The sequence below is a fragment of the Canis aureus genome, chromosome 21 (genome assembly GCF_053574225.1).
Source record: "Canis aureus isolate CA01 chromosome 21, VMU_Caureus_v.1.0, whole genome shotgun sequence".
NCBI lineage: Eukaryota > Metazoa > Chordata > Mammalia > Carnivora > Canidae > Canis > Canis aureus.
Window position 1 is genome coordinate 46,628,523 of NC_135631.1, and position 22,687 is coordinate 46,651,209.

General features: G+C 36.3%; 1 protein-coding gene across 2 annotated transcripts in view; it reads left to right on the forward strand.

Annotated features, from left to right (window-relative positions):
* SUGCT (succinyl-CoA:glutarate-CoA transferase) overlaps positions 1 to 22,687 on the forward strand; it is a 712,850-nt gene that overhangs the window by 27,480 nt on the left and 662,683 nt on the right. For both annotated transcript variants that reach the window (XM_077864111.1, XM_077864112.1), the window contains exons 3-6: positions 125 to 198; positions 6,015 to 6,100; positions 6,638 to 6,688; positions 13,128 to 13,248. In XM_077864111.1, the coding sequence (XP_077720237.1) occupies positions 125 to 198; positions 6,015 to 6,100; positions 6,638 to 6,688; positions 13,128 to 13,248 (332 nt within the window). The remainder of the gene's footprint in view (positions 1 to 124; positions 199 to 6,014; positions 6,101 to 6,637; positions 6,689 to 13,127; positions 13,249 to 22,687) is intronic.

Genomic DNA, 22,687 nt, shown 5'->3' on the forward strand with positions numbered 1-22,687 from the left:
TTCTGAGGAGTTTTAACAATTTTAATTTGCTATCATTATATGACCTTGTCTATGTTAATAGGCTATTAAGAATCAATATAAAATTCTTCAAGTTGATAATTATTTGTCATTGTTAATATTGTAGAGTACTGGCGGGACCGTTTGCTACTATGAATTTAGGAGATCTTGGAGCAGAAGTTATAAAAGTGGAAAGACCAGGTAAAGCTGTTGCTCCCTTTAAAACATAAAGACTAATACAGTTTCTTATACTTTTTTTTTTTTAGATTTTATTTAATTTATTTATTCATGGGAGACAGAGAGAGAGAGAGAGAGAGAGAGAGAGGCAGAGACACAGGCAGAGGGAGAAGCAGGCTCCATGCACCGGGAGCCCGACGTGGGATTCGATCCTGGGTCTCCAGGATCGCGCCCTGGGCTGAAGGCGGCGCTAAACCGCTGAGCCACCTGGGCTGCCCAAGATTTTATTTTTTATTTTATTTATTTATTTTTATTTATTTATGATAGTCACACACACACAGAGAGAGAGAGAGAGAGAGAGAGAGAGAGAGAGAGAGACAGAGACATAGGCAGAGGGAGAAGCAGGCTCCATGCACCGGGAGCCCGACGTGGGATTTGATCCCGGGTCTCCAGTATCGCGCCCTGGGCCAAAGGCAGGCGCTAAACTGCTGCGCCACCCAGGGATCCCCAAGATTTTATTTTTGAGTAATCTCTACGCCTAACATGGGTCTTGTACTCACAACCCTGAGGTCAAGAGTCACATGCTTTTCTGACAGAGCAAGCCAGGTGCCCCAAACTAATACAATTTTTAACTGTTTCTTTTCTTTTTCTCTTTTCTTTTCTTTTCTTTTTTCTTTTTTCTTTTCTTTTCTTTTCTTTTCTTTTCTTTTCTTTTCTTTCTTTTCTTTCTTTTCTTTTTTCTTTTCTTTTTTCTTTTTTCTTTTTTCCTTCCTTCCTTCCTTCCTTCCTTCCTTCCTTCCTTCCTTCCTTCCTTCCTTCCTTGCTTTCTTTCTTTCTTTCTTTCTTTCTTTCTTTCTTTCTTTCTTTCTTTTTTCCATGTGTCTGTATATGGGATGAGGAGAGAATTGAAATGAAAAGATTATTTTTTCTTCTCCATTCTTTATTTTCTTCTGAACCTATACTAATGATTTCTTCTTACTTTTTATAAGTGCCAAGGGGTAAGGCTTAGGCCAGGTCCTTCACATGCACCTGAAAGCCTCTGACAGAAACTGAGATGCACCATGTAGTAACAGTGATGCCAATGCTTATCATAGTGCCAGGGACAGTTCTACAGTTCTAAGTACTTTGCCTATATTTATTTAATCTCTCCAACAACCTTATGGGCTGATGTTTTATTATTCTTCAATTATAGAAGAGAAGACAGAAACACAGAGAGACAACTAGTTTGTCCAAAAGTACACAGCTGATAAGGACATCCATGCACTCCGCTCTGGTCCTGGTCCTCCTTAGCCCCACACAAGCCTTCCCGTTGGGGCTGAGTTCAGAGTTGGCCTGGCCACACTCCCTTCCTGTAGGACACACAAGAAGGAGAGAAAGAAAGGGAATCAGAGTCCTTCCAGAAGGAACCCTGATACTCTAATATAAGTCATTCTTTTCTGTTTTTAACAAAAGAAAGATTTCCTCATTTTATAATTTTAAAGATTTTGAGATTTTGAGATCAGAATCACTGATGCTGAGATCAGGTTTTTTTTTTTTTATAAACACCATTTTTTAAAAAAGATTTTTAATTTATTTATTTATTCATGAGAGACAGAGAGAGGTAGAGACAGATTTTGTTTGCGAGAGACACACAGAGAGAGGCAGAGACACAGGCAGAGGGAGAAGCAGGCTCCATGCAGGGAGCCCGTCGTGGGACTCGATCCCAGGACCCTGGAATCATGCCCTGAGCCAAAGGCAGACACTCAACAGCTGAGCCACCCAGGCGTCCCTTGCTTCTCATCTGACATCTTTCCTATTTCTTCTTTCCCCTTTTCTAAGTAAACCTATTTTGTGTACAGAATTCTCACTTTTTTTGGGTGCCTTCTTAGTATTTTGGTGTTTAGTTCATGCTGTTATTGAAAGTTGTTTAGACCAGTGTCATGTATGCTCTTTCTCTCCTACAAGCACTTAAAGGGCAGAGTTCACATTCTCCATACCCTTTACATCATCCTATAAAGACCTTGTTTCAGAAGGTTTCAAAACAGCATCATTATTTATTCTTTAAGTTGAAACCTTATGGATATAGAGCAGAATTACCAATTTGATGAAAATGGTCTGGCCTTGAACAGTGTGAATATATCTGTGAGACTCATAAAAGACTAGTTTATAATTATATCACCTTATTAATTTCTCATAAGTGATTAAATGCTATAAAGTAGACCACATGGTGTAGAAGATTTAACTCTCAGCTGAATAGAATTCTCAGGAGGTCAAACGAATTAGCAGAAGATTCTCTGACAGCATGGGGAGTATTACATATTATTATATTGTATTTATTTGACCCTCTGTTTATCAGGAACCAGGTGGTAGGAGAGCCTGGAGAATCCTGCTTTCCGGATATAATGAATGCTTCATATATCTAGTCATTGATGTTTATCATTTCTGGTTGATACTGGCTGCATGCTGGATAATGTTTACTTTCTAGCTGAATACCTTTTTTTTCTTTTCCAGGTTTCATAAAACTTTAAGTTCCATATTATTATATGAATTCAACACCACAGCACATTCTAATTTCAGCCATTGGGTCTTCCAATCCTAGACAGAGCATCTGATCTAATTTCTCTTTCTATTTCAGTTGATCACTAGTCTAAATATTTGTCATTGTATAAATTTTAGAGATCGTTATTTCCTGTTATGTAGGCCTTATTTCTCCTTTCTCCTTCCTTTGTCTAGGCCTTTATGTCCCACAGTCATACACTTGGTATCAAGCTTTGTTCCTAGCACATAGTTGTTCATTGTTTTTTTCCTGATTGCTCTTTCCCTTAACCCTTCTGCCCAGTGCATTTTAATGTTCATATTGCATGTTTAACTATTTTGTATTTTTGAGATAGTTATTCAACACAGATCTGAGGAAAAATGACTTGGCAGGATTTTCAAAGTTCAGGAGAGAACTAGACTTTTTTTTTTTTTTTTTTTTAATGTCCACTTCTTCAGTTCTTTATTTTGTTATCATTTTCTGACTTGGGACTTGGATTATTCTTATTTTTGTAATCAAAGAACATATACATTTTCTTCTTCTTTCTGCAGTAACCTAACTGAGTGACATAGACTACGTAGGGCAGCAAATGATGCTGCTTGTACTTGTGGACTGTGCCCCATAGGCAGGGATATATATGAAGGCAGGGGCGTGGTCTTTTGTTCACAGCTGTGTCTGCTCTGCCCAGAGCAGTGTCTGTGACATAGTAGGTGCCCAGTAAATATTTGCTGAATGGATTGAATATTTTGAAATAATATTTAAGAAAGGCAGTCTGAAAGTTTACTTGAGATCTCCAGACTTTGAAATCATGGTGGCTAGTTAAAAAGTTTAAATTCTGTGTGAGTCAAAGAAAATATCTCTCAACTGCCAGTTTCCCCAGTTTGTGACCTTTTGCCTTTATTTCCTATTATGTACCATCACAGCTGATTCTTTTTAGAGGCCACTTATCCTCTCTAAAGCCCTGGTTGGGAAAGCCAGGTAGGCCTCCAGTTGAGATTCCTGACATTATTTCTACCTGAGAGATGAATGTAAACATTTAAAATTATCTAATTTTAGGCCTATCTTGATGTTGCTTTATTTAATAAAAAAAATTAAGGTATTGGAGGCTTCAAAATAATGGAAGTGGCTGGATTTTCTCTTGACTCTGAGAGGTCTTGTCTAATCTTGAAGATCCAGATTCGCACCTACCTTTTCCATGAAGCTTTTACCTGTTTTTTTTTACTGGAAGATTGCCTTTCTGGCATCTTGTAGTTCATTTTCCCCCCTGATGTTTTGAGCATGCCATTCCATTTGATGCTTACCATTGACTGGTTTGCTTTGTTATTGGTTTATCTCCAGTTGGAACTAATGTTTCTTTTCTTTTATCCTCTTTTCTCTTGTGAGTTTTTTGTTTTGTTTTGTTTTGTTTTTAAATAAATAAGTCTGATCTTTGGTCTCTGTTTTGTTTTCCAAAAGGCTATGTCTGTTTTTCTTGATCAGATTCAGTGATAAAGTCACTGGGCTAATAGATTAATTATATCATTTAGATGAGATTAGAATTTAAACTTTTAACTCATATTCACAAGTAGTTTCTTCTTGGGGGCTAGTGATAAATACTGTGATTTTAATTACTTATATAGTGATTAGTTTCTGCTATCAATATTTGACCAGACCTTATATTATAAAATTCTTAATGATACTATTTTGTGCCATTTAGTCATTGATAGATTTTTCTGAGCTGTCTACATTGTTTGTCAGTTGCTTTTTGTGCAAAGGAAAGTTTTTCTGTAACTCTTCAAAGTGTTGTCTTTGAATCTAACACAAATATATCACTTAAAGTAGGTGTCCAGAAAAAAAACCCCTATATTTTGATGGTTTTATTTTTTTCAAGATTTTATTTATTTTTTCATGAGAGACAGAGAGAGGCAGAGACACAGGCAGAGGGAGAAGCAGGCTCCATGCAGGGAGCCCGATGTGGGACTCAATCCCAGGACCTGGGATCATGATCTGAGCCAAAGGCAGATGCTCAACCACTGAGCCACCCAGGTGCCTCAATATTGATGGTTTTAACCTTTTACCTTGAAGCAAGACCTAGTTGACTAAAATTTTATTCTAGAATTTGAAAATAAATGAATCTGCTATTCAGTAACTTATTTTGCCTTTTCTGATTGGTCGCTATAACACAAATTTTTTTTCCAATTGTAATGAGAAATAATTAACATACATCCCTGTATAAGTTTGAGGCACATGGCATGATAGTTTGATTTACATACATTGTTACCACATTATTACTACAATAGGTTCAGCTAACAGCCATCTTCTCATGTAGATATGATAAAAAGAAAGAAGAGAAGAATAAAGGAAAAAAATTTCTCCTTGTGCTGAGAACTATTAGAATTTACTCTCAACAAATTTCCTATATATCATACAGTACTGTTAGCTATAGTCATCACACAGCATGTAGGTTGTCTTTTCACTTTGTTGATGGTTTCCTTTGCCGTGCAGAAGCTTTTCAGTTTGAAAATAAGTTCCACTTGTTTATTTTTGATTTTGTTGCTTGTGCTTTTGGTGTCAATCCAAAAAAATCATTACCAAGACCCATGTCAAGCTTTTGTCCGTATGTCTTCTTCTAGGAGTTTCATGGTTTCAGGTCTTATGTTTAAATCTTTAATCCTTCTTGAATTAATTTTTGTGAGTGATGAGTGGTATAAGATATGGGTTGAGTTTTATTCTTTTACCAGTGAGTATCCAATTATACTGGTACCATTTGTTGAAAAGACTGTCTTTTCTCCATTGAGCATTCTTGGTTCCCTTGTCATATATCAGTTAACCACATATGCTTGGGTTTATTTCTGGGATTTCCCAGAAACTTAGAGATTTATTTATTTATTTATGATGCCATTTTATTATAGAATTTCATTTACCATTATTCTAGTTTAAATAATATTTAACAAAAATCTTTTGCAGACTCAGCATTTCTTTGCAGATTTAATGCCAAGAAACACAGAGAGAGCTGACCAACTTACTCAAAAACTGAGAATTATTTTTTTTTCTTTCAAATTGCCATTTATTAAATATAAAGATTGCCAGTAGATTTCTTTCTGGATATTGACTGTCAGACATGGATTCTAGTGAAAGATGATATGGAAGGATTTAGTGAATAACATGAATGGGTAGAGTTTGGACAGTTCCCACAAGTTCTCATGGTCCCTCTAGATTGCCAGTTCCACTGAACTGTGCTGATTTTCCTTAGGCACCTGTGAATGTGTATGATGGGTGAATGTTGGTTTGAATGTCTCATGATGTTTCATAGTTAAAACTTTATAGCTTATACTGTTGTTTTCAGGAGCTGGCGATGATACACGAACTTGGGGACCACCTTTTGTGGGGAGAGAAAGTGCTTATTTTCTCAGTGTTAATCGAAATAAAAAAGTAAGAATATAATTTCTTTGTTTTTTCTTTGTATTTCTCTTGTAACAACAAAACTGTTGATATCACCTTGGCTCATTGATTTCTATCCTTTTTTGTATATATAATTAATGTTTAAAAGAAGGTGAAATTTTATTCATTCACCAGTTACCAAATAGAAAAAAGAGAGCTTTTTTTTTTAACTAATCTTCCTCTGTAATAACTTAAAATATTTGATGAGAATCTATAATGGTTTAAAATGGAAATAACTTTATTAAAGAAATAAATTATTTGATTCTTTACATTTTTTTTCTTTCGGTGATTGCTGATTGCCTAACACTTGGTATTATTATTTGAAATTTTTTCCTGTAATCCTTGCTATCATCTTAATATATCTACATTGCAAATAAAATCAGTAAATATAATTTAAATGTTTCTTCATAAGGAAAATGCACTTGCTTTGAGAGGAGAACATGTGATATGAGTGGCTCCCTTACTGAACTGTCAGTAATATGAAAGCCTTTATGATACTATTTTAATGTATTATATTTTAATTTTTAGAGTATAGCTGTTAATATCAAGGATCCAAAAGGAGTGAAAATCATCAAAGAGGTAGAGTATGCTCTTTGGAAGATATCTTGCCACTTGGGTTGTAATTGGGGATTTGAACATCAGAGTAAAGGTGTTTTAAAACTTTGTTTCATTTGTAATCTCTAATGTTGCTGTAAATACCATTTAAGAATTTAACTTTACATTTGTTTAAGTAAAATTTCTTTTATGTTGTGCATAATATTTCTCTACTTTGTGAAAGTACTCAGTCATAATGCTGTCTACTATTGACCAAATGCCTTCTCTGTATCAGATCTTAGGCTTGAGCACTTTCCATATGTGATCTCAAATCCTCAGAATTTTACTTGTAAATGGGTATTAGAATCATGGGAGAGAAATAAGTTGCATGGGGCTCAAGTGATGCTCCAAAGATTGCATAGCTGGTAAAGGAAGGGGCTGAAATTTGAACCCAGTGATGTGGGACCCAATTCCCATAGTCTTCATTCTCAGACCATTCTTTTTTTATCTTCTCCTCAGTGGTTATTTCATTTTATTTTAATTGGTTTTAGGAGATTGTTCTTGCCTTAATTCTCCTCTTTCTGTTTTTCTGTCTCTCCATTTCACCTTCAGTGGTCACAGTTCCTGCTTCCTTGCTTCTATTACAGACCATTCTCATATTTTAACCTAAGTAGTCAAGGTTTCAGATTTGATTGAGCAAATACTTTTCAATTTCATTAGAGCTTCTCAGTGGGGCAGTATTAGGTGGAATTCATAACTCTTGCTAGTAAGACATAAGTGTACATTTGAGTATTTTAGGCCTGCATGTGTAATTCTGACCAAAGTAAATGGATCTCCAGGAGTTCCTTCTCACTGTCCTAGAATCTTGCCAATCTTCTACCATACTGTAACAACTTTTTTTTTTTTTAAGATTGATTTTATTTACTTATTCTTGAGAGACAGCAAGAGTGAGAGAGAGAGAGGCAGAGACACAGGCAGAGGGAGAAGCAGGCTCCATGCAGGAGCCTGATGTGGGACTCGATCCCGGGAACCCAGGATCAGGCCCTGGGCCGAAGTTGGCGCTGAACCGCTGGGCCACTGGGGCTGCCCATACTGTAACAACTTTAAGTTGACTTTCATTATGGGCTTGATTTCTCTTCATGTCTGATTGTTAATAATAAAGTACATTTCAAGTCATATTAAACTTAAATAGATTGTATGGGGACATATTCATGTCTATTGCTTTTAGCTAATTATATGTTTTTAGCTTTTAGCATGTTACAAATCTTATTGCCTAGGGGAGAAATTATTTTTTGCTTAGTCTTTTTAATCTTTCTGGCATCAATTTCTCTTTTAACTTAAGAGTAGCAAAAAAACCTCTGTATTCAGGCCATGGTGGCTATGGTTGCTAATATAATGAGTTTAGTTTATGGAAACGGTTCCAAAGTAGCATACAAAGCAATCAACTGGATACATGAGAGCTTCAAAAAATATGACTCCTTTATCTACAGGCTAACCAAAAACAGCTTGTGCAAAAAACAAAACTCTGCTTAGAAAATCTAGGTAGAGCCTGATATTTTCATAACAATATGATTTAATAATTTTCTGACCTGTCATTTATATTTCAGATAATTCTCTGTGTTAATTAGTTGACAGTCACAATATCCATTTTGTGTGCACATGTTATGGTCCACAGAGCAATGTCATGGATTTTATATTTTTCCAACATTTTATTATGAAAAATTCAAAGATATAGAAGAGTTGAAAGAAGAATATAAGGAACTTTCTTTAACCCTATGCCTCGTTGCAATAATTTTAATATTTTGCTATATTTGCTTATTTACATATGTATACCTATGTGTGTGTTTGCGTATGTATTTTTGAACTATTTTAACTTCTTAAAAGATTTATTTATTTATTTATTCATTTATTTAGAGCGAGTAGGAGGAGGGGCAAAGGAAGAGGGAGAGAGAATCTCAAGCAGACTCCATACTGAATGTGGAGATCAATGCAGGGCTTGATCTCACGACTCTGAGATCATGACCTGAGCTGAAATCAGGAGTCAGACGCTTAACCAGGCACCCCAGGCACCTCTTGAATTTAAAGATTTTATTTATTTATTCATGAGACACAGAGAGAGAGAGAGAGGCAGAGACACAGGCAGAGGGAGAAGCAGGCCCCATGCAGGGAGCCTGATGTGGGACCTGATCCCAGGTCCCTAGGACTACACCCTGGTCTGAAGACAATGCTAAACTGCTGAACCACCTGGACTGCCCCCTTGAATTATTTTAAAGTGAAAAATATGAAACTTTGTGCTGACATCTTTCAGAATACATTTCCTACCAATAAGCATATTCTTTGATATAACATTTTAGAAATTACTTTTATGATTTCTTTGTTCATAAAGGTGGATAAATTATTATCATCACTTTCCTTTCTATTTCTGATCTCCACTTTGTTCTTAAATTACATCTAGTGAAGAGAACTCAGAATCAGATACTCTATATTTCAAATTAATTTTAGTTCTTATTTAGTTCTTATTTAATTCTGTGACCAGACGGAAGATTTTCTTTTTTCTCTTTCAGACAGAAAAAGATAGTAGCTTCTCTAACTCATACAAAATTGTGCTTGCTTTTTATTCTGGGCCAGATTCTAGAATAGATGTTTTAGGTGATTTGTGAGTACTTAGATGAGGAAGAGGTGATCACCAGTAAAACTGGAAACCAGTCTTCTCACTTTATTTCCTAGTAGATTATAGTATCAGGGAAATGAAGTAAACACTTGGTCTCCCCTGAGATAATTGTCATTTATAACACTTGTAGTTAGAGTGGAGAGCAATTATAACTCCGAGGGAGTTTTCTGATGACTCTAATTATAGCACTCTTGTGTTAGAATTTTTATGAATGATTAGCTGAAGCTGTAGGGAACACACATGATCTTGAAATGACTGAATATCCCGAAACAGAGGGAGAGAGAATGTGTTGAATGACAGAACAAATAAGAATCAATATCTAGCAAGTGGCTAGGACATATTTAAAATAAATATTTATAGGATAGAGAAAAGAATAATTTCTGCCCTATATACTTTTCTAGGGATAGTTCTGAATAAATATTATAGTGCATATGTACTCAGTTCTTGGGTAAGCATAAAAACTACTCTCTATCTTTATCAATAGAATTGTTATTGCTCTTAAACTCATCTTTTCTGTATTTTTCTTAGGACATCATAGAGCCAAACTACATGGTGCTCTGTGCACAGCTCTTTTTAGTTAAAAGAATTTTTGACTTGTTAAACAAGTACTAATGCATGTTTATGCAAAAATATTAATATTTTAATGAATCATGTCAAATCTCCTTATTCCATTATATGCTCATTTCCCCCCCCAAACGTGAGGTAATACCATGTATAATGTGTTTTAATCTGCTTGTTTTGGTAACTTAAAATATTTTTAATACTTTTCTATTAGCATAACTTATTAATGATGTTTATTTTCTTGTTTTACTGAACCAGTGAGTTTTATTGTGGTCCATTTGAATACTTGGTGTAGATTGAGATATAATTTAGGATTCCACAGAAGTCTGAAAATACAAATACCTTACACAGTTAAAATTTTTTTTATTGTGGTAGTATAAAACATAGAAATTCCCATTTTAATCATTTTTAAGTACATGAATTACATTCATAATAGTGTGCAATCCTTACTGATGTGTTTCTAAAATGTTGCATCACCCCAGACAGAAACTGGGGTGAAAGCAATAGTTTTCTCCTTCCTTCTCTCTCTAGCCCCTGATAATCTCTCATCGACTTTGTGTCTTTATGGATTTGCCTATTCTGAGTAGTATATATAAGTGAAATCATACAATATTTGTACTGCTGTGTCGGTTAATTTCACTTAGAATAATGTTTTCAAGGTTTGTCCATGTTGTAGCATGTATCAGAACATCATCTTTTTTACGACTGAGTAATATTCCATTTCATGGATAGGTACATTTGTCTGTTGATGGACACTTGGATAATTTTCACCTTGTGGCTACTGTGAATAATGCTGCTGTGAACATTTGCATCTGGGACAAGTATCTGTTTGAGTCCCTATTTTCAATTCTTTTGAGTGTATACCTAGAAGAGGTATTTTTTGGGTCATATGGTAATTCTATGTTTAACTTCTTAAGGAACCCACACAGGGCTTTTAAAAATTAAAAATAGGGGCACCTGGGTGGCTCAGTGGTTGAGCATCTGCCTTTGGCTCAGGTCATGATACTGGGATCCTGGGATTGAGTCCTGCATCAGGCTTCCTGCAGGAAGCCTTCTTCTTCCTCTGCCTAAATCTCTGCCTCTCTCCCTGTGTCTTATGAATAAATAAATAAAATATTTAAAAAAATTAAAAATAATTTGTTAAATGTCATTTGCATAAGGTACTCTATAATGCATCATGCAGAATATATGCAGCAAGAGCTGACCAGTGTAGAAACCTAGATATGTTTGATGTAGTTTTTCTTTACTGCCCACAGGAGTGCCTTATAAATAGTAAATAGAGGTTTAGAAAAATTTGTGAAATAAGTTGAAGTTAAGTGCAGCTTTTTGTTTTATTTACTACTAACACCTGCCCTCTCCCCAATCCCCTAAGCAATACTTGGTTGTCGTTAACAATAAATAAGTAAATGCATCTTTATTGGAACTCTCCCTGCATGGAGTTGCTTATGTGAAAAATTGCTCAAATGTTAATTGGTTTCCATGGTTTCAAATGTTAGCCTGAAATTTGGAAAGATGCCTATATGGCTTGAGATTTGGAGTGCATACTTCAACCTTTCTCTCTCTGTCCTATATCTTAATATATTTATCATTCCTCTCTAGATAAGTGGTTACCTGGCCTCTGGTGCCACTGTTTCAGGAGCTCTGCTGACTGGGTGACTGGTTATTTCATTGAGATGTTTCGTAGGATTACTTCTGCCTCCAAATTTTGTTAAGTCTGACAATTTCAACTATATATTCCAAATTTAGTGACACAAGAACAGACAGGCACTCAATTTATTTACATGTTTCCATCTACAGTTTATGCTAGTTAATCTTTTCAATCTAAAGGAGAGGTTCTCAGTAACGTGATCTCAGATCATATTTGTTTCTGAATGGTTTATGGACTAAGAGTGGGTTTTATACTTTTTAAAGATTGCTAAAGGAATGTAAAGAAGAGTATCCGACAGGGAATGTATGTGGCCTGCAAAGGCTGAGAAATTTACTATTTGACCTTTTATGGAAAAAGTTTGCCCACCTTTATCTGGAGTCTTCCTCTATTTTATTAGTGTGTATTTATGACTATATCTAAATCTCTGTCAATATAGCAATTAAAAATTGTTGAATAGTTATTAGACACTTGGATATGTTCAAGGACTACCGAAATGGGGGCACCTGGCTGGCTCAGTTGGTGGAGCATGTGACTCTTGCTCTTGGGCTTGTATGTTTGGGTCCCACACTGGGTGTAAAGATTATTTAAAAATAGGAACGGCTGGGTGGCTCAGTGGTTGGGCATCTCTCTTCGGCTCAGGGCATGATCCCGGGATCCTAGGATTGAGTCCCTAGGGATCTCCCCAGGAGAGCCTGCTTCTTTCTCTGCCTATGTCTCTGCCTCTCTCTGTTTCTCTCTTTATTTTTTAATAAAATCTTTAAGAAAAAAAGAGATTACTTAAAGATAAAATTTTCAAAAAAATAAAAATTATTGTAATGAATTCTCTAGGTGAGGTAGTATAACTTTTGGATGATTTCAAAACAGACCTTTTAAGAGATAATGCAGTCACGATGAAATTTTGAAAATAATTTTTAAGGTGTACGTTGGTTCGTTGTCCTCCAGTTTCAAGAGCAGTGATCTGGGAATCAAACTCTGGGCCTTGTTTCTGATTTACTGATTCACTGGGTTACTGTTTAATCTTTTTTTTTTTTTTTTAATGGTTCATTAAATACATTTAGAACTCTTTGGAAAGGAAGCATTTGAAAAGTATGAAAGCATTTCTGAATCACATTTACATGTATTAAGTCCTATATGTGCAGGTTGTAATGAGGAATGTTACATAGTAAGGGTGGGGAACAGCAAAGACATTGTATTTAGTTTTTTTGTAAAGGATTTAAGGTGTTTTTCATATATTTGTACACATATAGTTTAACTTTTCTACCTAAACTTCTTGGGAATATGTTTGGACCATGTAACCTGGATATTATATTTAACATAAGCAAAAAAAAAAAAAATAACATAAGCAGAATCCACTTAACGCCGCAATATTTAATTGAGTATTTTAATGGCTGTTGTTTTGTTGGCAGTAAAACCTCCAGTAGTTGATGAGAGCCTTTATGTTTGTTTAATTCTACTTTGTAATTCACTTTTCCTGTGATTTTTCTGGACTATTGCAAAGTAAGGATCAACTGTGTTTACTGAAATTAGAATTGTGTCATGTGGGGATTTGTTGAAAGTTTGGAAGTCCCTTAAGAAGTCTGACTCATCTTCCCCTTTTTCCTCAGCTTGCAGCTGTTTGTGATGTATTTGTGGAAAACTATGTCCCTGGCAAACTGTCTGCAGTGGGCCTGGGATATGAAGATATAGACAAGATTGCTCCTCACATCATCTACTGTTCCATCACAGGTATTTCGACCCCACACCCTTGTCCATGAGTAGACTTTCCAGCTACTGGGTTTCTTTATCAATGTAAGAAACCTCATATAGTGTTGATTTTCTTGAAGTGATTCTGTTCTCACTAGTCCTCACCCCCCTGTTAATCGTTAAAGAACATTAAACGAAATGAAGATTTTTCATATATTTATTGGTTCTTTGTATGTCTTCTTGAATTGTATGCCTGTAGCTTTTTGCCAATTTTTCTATTGATATTTTACAGACATTTACAAAGTACTGTTATTAATTCATATGTAGAATTGTAGGTGAAATATTAATTGGCTTTAGGATAGCACAGGAAATCAACATATCCCTTTAATATAGTCAAAAGTGTTAAGCCAGGTGAAGGAAAAGAGTGCTATACAGTCTTTCAGATGGTTTAGCTGGTGAATGTTGTGTATGTTTGTGTGTGTGTGTCTGTGTTTAGGTCCAAGGGAAAAAAGCTATCATATTAGTTTAACATATTTTTAAACACTTAACTATTAATTAGGGATGCAATGTAGAAAAGTGGCTCTGAAAATTCTGAGTTACATTAATAGTTTTTATCAGAAAAATTCATAATATTTTGTCTTTATTCATTCACCTACCAAATATTTACTATAGGCCTATGATTTGCCAGGCAGTATTCTAAGGTTCCAGGATGTAGCATTGAATAATACATATTTATGCTCTCATGGAGGTTTGCATTATAGATTAGGAAGATAGATAGTAAATAAATAAACATATTCTTTTGTGTTTTGTTTTTTGTAATTGAGCCTGGTAGTGATAAGGGCTAAAGACACATAAAGTAGGGCAAGAGGGATGGAGTGAGGAGGAGCTGTTTTATACCTGGAGAGAAGAGAAGGCTCCCTCGGGGGAGCCTGGGTGGCTCAGTCAGTTAGGCTTCTGCCTTCAGCTCAGGTCTTGATCTCAGAGTCCTGGGAGTCAAGCCCCACTGCGGCTCTCTGCTCAGTAGGGAGTCTACTTCTCCCTCTGCCTCTGCAACCCCTACCCCCTGCTCATGCTCTCTCTCTCTCAAATGAATAAATAAGATCTTTAAAAAAAGAGAGATAGAAGGCTCTCTTTTTTTAAAATTTTTATTTATTTATGATAGTCACACACAGAGAGAGAGAGAGAGAGGCAGAGACATAGGCAGAGGGAGAAGCAGGCTCCATGCACTGGGAGCCCGACATGGGACTCGATCCCGGGTCTCCAGGATTGCGCCCTGGGCCAAAGGCAGGCGCTAAACCGCTGCACCACCCAGGGATCCCCAGAAGGCTCTCTTGATAAGATAACATTCAAGCAGAGACCTGGATGAAGTAAAGGAGTGAATCATATAAATATTGGCAAAGATGGTTTCAGGAAGGAGAAATAGCAGGTGCAAAGGACCCAAGGCAGGAGTGTGCTGGGCATGTTTGAGAACCAGCAAGGATGATTGCAGCAGAGTGAGCCAAAGGGAATGTAATAGGAAGAAAAACATGGAGGTGTTGGTTAGCAAGATCACGAAGAGCTGGTGGGCAACACTTAAGGAATTTGGCTCTCATTTTGAATAAGTTGATGAGCTAATGGAGTGTTTTGAATGGGAGAATGATATGATCTGACATATTTTTAAAAGGATCACTATAACTACTGTGTTGAGGATAGACTGTAGAGGACATGGGTAGAAGTGGGAGAAAGAAGCTATTGAGCTACTCCAGGCTAGGGATACTGGTGGCTTGAATTAGGGTAGTAGTGGTGGAGGTAGCTGAGGAGTGATGAGGTTTATTAGTCATAAAGTGATAACCAAAATACTCCTATTTCTGTGCATTCAGGTTAATTGAGATATAATAATACCTTGTGACATATTACATTAGTATAAATAATGTTTCTCACAATATTATGTGGTGCTATTTTTATATAACTTAAGCTATAACTGCAATGTTTGGCTGATATTATTTTAGAGAGGATGAGGAGCCCAATGATCATTAACTTCTCTACTGAATCAGCATGAGAGACAGGGTCTGTACATAGTAGGTGACTCTTTGTCGCTAACTCTGGCTTTTTCTTCGTTGTAGTATTCCATTTTTGTGTCTATATATCATTATTTATATGTGTCAGAGAGAGGGAAAGATTTTTTCCTTAAAATCTCACAGTCCGATGGAAATGTTGAGGTCTAAATTATTAAAATAGGTAAAATATTATCTTTGAATTACCTTGCTATCATAAAAATGCTACATAACTAGCAAATGTAAAATCTTATATGACAGTAAGTATTTATTTCTCATTTCCATGAATTTGTATTGGTTGAGATTCAGCTGATCCCGACTAGTTAGATTTGACTCCAGGTTTCAGCTTGGGGGCCTGGTGTGCTCTACCTTTCTCTTATACTGCTTGGACCAGTGGCTACCAAATGCATGTTTTCCTCATAGTGGAAGTCAGGAGTCCAAGAGAAGGACCCTAAACTCACAAGCACGATTAAAGCATTAGCTCACATCCCATTTGCTTATATTCCTTTGGTCAAGGCAAGTCATGTGACCAAGCCCGGTTGGAACACATGGTGAAATATATTCTACTCTAATGGGAACTACAGAGTAACATGGCAAGGTGTGGATTCCAAGAGGGGTAAAGTTTAGGAATAATAATGTATTTTATTACAGTTCCCCAGCCAAACAAAATGCTAATCCACTTGAGGGGCACCTGGGTGCTCAGTCAGTTAGGCATCTGAGTTCAGTTTCAGTCATGATCTCAGGGTTGGGATGGAGCTCTGCGTGGGGCTCTCCACTTGGGGGGGGAGCCTGCTTCTCCCTCTTCCTCTGCCCCTTCCCCTGCTTGTGTTCTCTCTCTCAAATAAATAAAATCTAAAAAAAAAAAAAAAAGGCTACTCCACTTGGGAAGCCTTAAATTTCCCAAAGTTTCACATCTATCACTAACTATAGTTACAGCCAACAGTTCTTCTGGGTCTTGGCTTGTGATTAGAGAATCTCTACATTTTCTTCCAGTTCTCAGATCCCATATTAAATTTTAGTGTGGCAAAGGGCCTTGGAGATAGACTGTATAATGCAGAAGTTCACAGCTATGGGGAGAGTGGGGAATTCATATGCTTTTCATTGATAGGGATGGGGGAAAAGGAGCTGGTGGGGATCAGCATTTGCAGTCTGAAAAAGCACCTTCCATGATTCTGTAATCCTCTACATCCCCATCTCCTGACAATCATGAGAAAAACATCCATATAGCTCATTCTCCTTTATTTCCTGATAAAGAAAGGTCCAGGACGTCTAAGGGACCTCTGGTCACACAGCAGTTTAATGGCAGATGGCTTTAAAACTCAGGCCTCTTGACAAAATATTAAGTGCCTTTGTGTTTTCGATACTTGGACATATATCATTGTTTTATGTTATATTGTTATAACTTATATTGTTAAGTGGCAGCGTGGATTATAAGACACTGTCTTATAATTGTGTCTTTGTGATTATAAGACATTGAACAGCTTGACTTGAGAATAGTATATTCTTGTTCATCTCTTTCATTTGTTGTTACTCATCAGGGAGTCTAAATTTCAACAATCTTTTGGAAGCAAAGGTCATTTATGAGTCATGGATTTGTGTGTATTTAAAGTAAGGGCCATCTCTTTTTTTTTAAAGTTTGATATTCTTGGTAATCAGTACTTGTTTTTGATATTTTTTAGACTGATTAGATCAGTCTAAAGTTGCACATGTTATGATTGGGATCCTAGACTTTCCTGATGTTTCCCAGTGGCATGGCTGTTTTGTGAGAGCTGTCCAAGCCCAAATAGTCTGTTCTCACTCACATGTTGGCCTTATTGCTGATGAGAGTAATATTAGAATGGTTAGGAGATTTATTTTAATGCACTCTGACATTTGTGTGGTTGAGATTGTCTCAGTCTGTGAAATCTGGTCTGCAGGACAAAAATGCTGGGTTGATCACAAGGGAGGAAGGACCTGATTATTTTTGTTAGCAAGGTCCTCTTATCATTTCAGAGTATGAACATTAGGGGGCAGTGTTTAAAAAGCTATAATTCACTAGGAATTCCTTTTTGAGAAAACTAGTGTTTCCTGTGTGCCAGTAGAGAGAATCTCTGTAGGAGCATATTGATATTTTTTAAGAAGTTTTGTTTTTTAAACTGACCATTCTCTACTTCTCTATACTTTTAGAAGTATAATGATATTCTCCTTGACACTTTAATTTTTAAGTTGTAACTTCTTTCCTTTGTTTCTTCTGAGCACGTTATTAATTATAAAAACTTAGCAGTAAAAATCCTCTCTACTACATTTAAAAATATTTACTTTTTTTCTTCTTATTAACCTCATTACTCTTTTCCTAGATAAACATTACATTATATTATTGACTAGACTAATTTTGTGGTAGGAACATTGTGTATGCCCTTTATTTATTATTATTTTTAAAAGATTTTATTTATTTAGAGAGAGCACAAACAGGGGGAAGAAACAGAAGGAGAGGGAGAAGCAGACTTCTCACTGAGCTGGGAGCCCAATGAAGGGCTTGATCCCAGGATCCTGGGATCATGACCTAAGCCATCCAGGTACACCTGTGTATTCTCGTTAAGTAATTCTTTTTGTGAGGGGGGCGGAAAGGGCTTTGCAAAATACCTTTTTGATTTTTGTGAATTCCCCAATGACATTTTCTTAACCATGTCCTTGTATGGACAAATTGCAGGATTCTGCTTGGGGATAGGTCCTCAAGAGGGACCTTAGGACTCATATCAGAGAGAATATTTTAGAGAATTAGACCCATTCTTTAGTTTTAAATAGAAAGTAAGTCTGAGAGCTCTACTTATGAATTAAGAATAGCTAAGACAGTTTTAAGGAAGACCCTGGTAGATAGATTTGCCCTGTTAGATATTAAGACTCATAAGACAGTAACAAGACAGTGTGGTATTAGTACAAGGATAAAGAAATACATCGATGGAACCAGAATAGAGAGCTCAGAAACTCCTGGCATATGTACGGAAGGAAACATGTTTTCTTAGGGCTTACAATATAGATCATTAAAGAATAGAATATGTGATAATTGATGGTAGAACATTGGTTATCCTTATGGAGAAAGATAAAATTGATCTTGAGCTTATTCTATATAATAACATAGTATTCTAGATTGATTTATGCCCTAAGTATAAAAATGTAAAACTTTAAAACTTTTAGAAAACAATATAGGAAAATGTCTTTATGACTGTAGGGCAGGGAAGAATTTTGTAGACAACATACGAAAAGTATAAACAACAAAGGAAGAGATTGATAAACTTGACTACTTATTAAAATGGAAAACTTTGGTGCATCAAAAGCCACTGTAAAAAAAGCAAGATGAGTCACAGATCCGTGGAAGATAGCTGACAAAGGATTAATAACCAAAATATATTAAAAATTCCTTTAAATCAAATAGAAAAAAAGAGAAACAATTTAATAGAAAAATGGGCAGGCTCCAGAAAAGGAAGCCTGAATGGCCGTAAAAAGTTGCTCAGGCTTGGTAGTTTTTAGAAAAATGCAAATTACACTGTATGTTAACTAACTAAAATTTAAATAAAAAAATAAAAATACAAATTAAAACAAAAATAATATTCCACTTCACACCTAAGAGATTGACAGACATTTAAAAGTCTGACACTGGGATCCCTGGGTGGCGCAGCGGTTTGGCGCCTGCCTTTGGCCCAGGGCGCGATCCTGGAGACCCGGGATCGAATCCCACGTCAGGCTCCCGGTGCATGGAGCCTGCTTCTCCCTCTGCCTATGTCTCTGCCTCTCTCTCTCTCTCTCTCTGTGACTATCATAAATAAATTTAAAAAAAAAAAAAAAAAAAAAAAAAAAAAAAAAAAAAATAAAAGTCTGACACTACCAAGTGTGGAGGAAGCAAAGGAATCCGTGAACATTGCTGGAGGACTGATATCCATGTTGGAAAATGACATCCATGTTGGGAGCAATTTGGCAAGCTCTTCTGAGATTATACATGATCTCCAGTTTCACTTTTAGATATGTACCTATAGAAAGTCTCGAACAGTGTGTGAGGGTACATGAAGAATGTTCATAGCAGCATTGTGTGTATGAACAAAAAGGTGAGAATATGAGATGAAGTACATTTCAGTAGGAAAATGGATAAATGTGTAATATAACAAGTGGGATGCTATTAAGCAGTGGAAAGAGTAAGCGGGAACATAAAATCAACTAGATGAACTTTCCAAACATGGAATTTAGGGAAGAGAGTAAATTTCAAAAGCTAATATGCAGAATGATACTGTTTATGTAGAGTTAAGATAATAAAAATCATATGTATTTTTTAGTAATTCACTTAAGTGTGATTAAAATATAAAGATGTGTATGGTAGTGAGAAACACTAAATTTAAGAGAATGATTACTCCTGAGGAGTGGAGAAGGAGGGATATGGCACAGGGAAGGGACATACACAGGACTTCAACTATATTTGCCAAATAAGCATGCATTCTTGTTATATTATTCTGTATACCCTTTTATGTTCAACATAACAGAAGATCCAGAAATATCCAAATAACTCCCTCCTACCCTCCCTCCCTTCCTTTCCTCTGTCTCCCTTCTCCCACACCCATGCATATTTCTTGAGCTTCTGTATTTCCTGGCTGTGTTGAGTGTACAGGGTGAACAATGCAGACATGATTTCTGCCTTTGAGAGCTTACAGCCTAGTGTTGGAGACATTTTATAAAAAGTTAAAAAATAGTATGCTCTGTACTAATAAATTGTGTTGTTATGAAAGAATCACACAAGGTACTGTGACAGATTAATAGAGAACAGGGTGCATAGTGTAATGGGATGGTCAGGAAAGGCCTTTCTGGGGAGTTATCATTTAATAGACCTAAAATTTGAGAGGGAACCAGCCATTCAAAGATCAAGGGGAGGAGCCATTCAGTCCGAGAGAACACCATATGCAAAGACCCTGAGGGTAGGAAGGATCAAAATATCTTTAAAAGCCTAAGAGAAATCCAATATGCCTGAAATACCAAAAACAATCAGAATGCGTGAGAAGAGGGGTACAAGTGGTATGGCAATCTGGGAACAATTTGAGGAATAGAGGGAATGATCCAAATTACATTAAAAATAATCTTTAAAATAGAGAGGAATCAAATACTGATTAACTCACCGAAGAACTTCATTATAAATGTTGGACATTGAATTATACAGCTATAAAAAAGGGTGAGGTCTGCCATTTGTGTGTGATACCATGGATGGGCCTAGAGCAACCTGCTAAGTGAAATAAGTCAGAGAAAGACAAATACCATATGATTTCGCTCATATGTGGGATCTAAAAACAAAACAAATGAGTAAACAAACAGAGGGCAGAATCAGACCTAGAAATACAGGGATATCCTTTTAATGTGTTTGTTGTCAGAAGTGATGGCTCTTCTTTCATTCCTGATATTGGTTAACTTTGTATCTTCTCTCTGACAAACTTCTAGTCATACTGACCAAGATAAAAAGAGTAAATCCTTCGAAGAAGATACAAAGTACCAAAACTTACTTAAGGAGAAATAATGTGAATTGTGCTATGTCTATTAGAGAAATTAAATTTTTAGCTAAAAACCGTTTGGAAAAAACTTTAGGCCCAGATGGTTTCACTGGTGAGTCTTACCAAACATCGAGTAAGAAATACTATCAATTCTACATGATCTCTTCCAGAAAATAGAAGAGGAAGGAATACTTTCCAAACTCATTTTATGAGGCTAGCATTGCCCTGATTCCAAACTAAAGACATTTCTTGTTTTATTTTTATTTTTTTAAAGATTTAATTTATTTATTCATGAGAGACAGAGAGGGGCAGAGAGATAGGCAGAGGGAGAAGCAGGCTCCCTGTGGGGAACCCAAAGCGAGACTTGATCCCAGGACCCTGGAGTCATGACCTGCACTGAAAGCAGCCGCTCAACCACTGAGCTACCCAGGTGCCCCAAGACATTTCAGTAAAAGAAAACCAAAGACCAGTATCCCTCATGAACACGGAAGTAAAAATTCTCAACAAAATATGAACAAATTGAATCCAGCAGTACATAAAATGATAATACATCACAATCGAGTGGGGTTCATCCAGGAATGTAGGATGGGTTAACTTTCAATAATCTGTGCTAATCATATTAGTGCACAAAAGAAGGACATATGAGAAAAGCTGCATGACTTTTGATTCTGGCTATGACTTTAGATATATGATGGAAAGAGCATGATCCACTTGGCTACCAAAAGGAGTGTAGTGCTGATTCATACTACAGTATGGATGAACCTCAAAAACATCCAGCTGCCTGAAAAAGGTTAGATCCAAAAGTCTCGGTATTGTCTGATTCCATTTATATGAAATGTCTAAGAAAAGACAAATTTGTAAGCTGAAAAGCAGATCAGTGGTTGCCTAAGGCTGGAGATGGTCATGGGGGATTAACTGCAAAGAAGAATGAGGAAACTTTTTAGATTGTGGTGATGGTTGTAAAACTATATATTGATTTATGGACTTACAATGGGTGAATTTAATGCTGTATAAATTGTGTTTTTGTAAATCTGTTTAAAAAAGTGAAAAAAAAAAAAACCCACATTGGACATTGAAAGAAAGTTCATGTTCCAGAGAGTAGTGATTAACATAAAATTTCTTTAGATGACTAAGGAAATCACTGTGCCTCCATCAGGTTTCAGTGTCAGTAGCGGAGAAGGGTGAGCCCAAATGGCTATGGCAAATCATCTAGCCACAGCATCCAACGTTCATATCATGGCAACGACAATACAAAACAAAACACTGCTGTAGTTGGATTCTTACAGAATGAGTTAGTCTCTGTGTGTGTGTGTGTGTGTGTGTGTGTATTCTCATCATTTTCTGTATATTCACCACATAACCACATCTCTAAAGAAGGATAATGAGAAGTCGGCTGGCACTGTAGATCCATAAACATTTTGAAGGGGAGAATAATAAAGAAGGAAGGGGAATGGATGGAAAGAGAGGAGGATGGAAGAAAGAAGGGAAGCAAGGAAAGAAGAGAAAGAATTAAGACAAATGGAATAGCAATGGGCAAGTTTGTTTTTTTAACCTCTAAAAATTGTAGTCCAGTTTAATTCCCATGACATTCACGTGGCAGTAAGCGTCATTTCTAGGTTGAATAAATAATCAGTACAGATATGACATTAAGAGGGGTTCTTAGAGTCAAAATAATTGGTAACTACTGATCTAAACCATGAATGTCCCGGTTGTACCCCTCTTCTCTCAGGAAATGTTCCTTTCTCCAGAAATACAGAGTATTGCGGCCATCTCTCCAACTTTATAGTCTGTGATCCCCAACAAAAGTGTGGTTTGACATATTTACCATTTCATACCAAACTCATTATTCAAACAAATAATGACACCATCTCTGCAGGGGAAGAGAAACTTAGCACATAAATACAAGATTTCAAAACACAGCCCATAAAGCGAGGGACTGAACTTGTA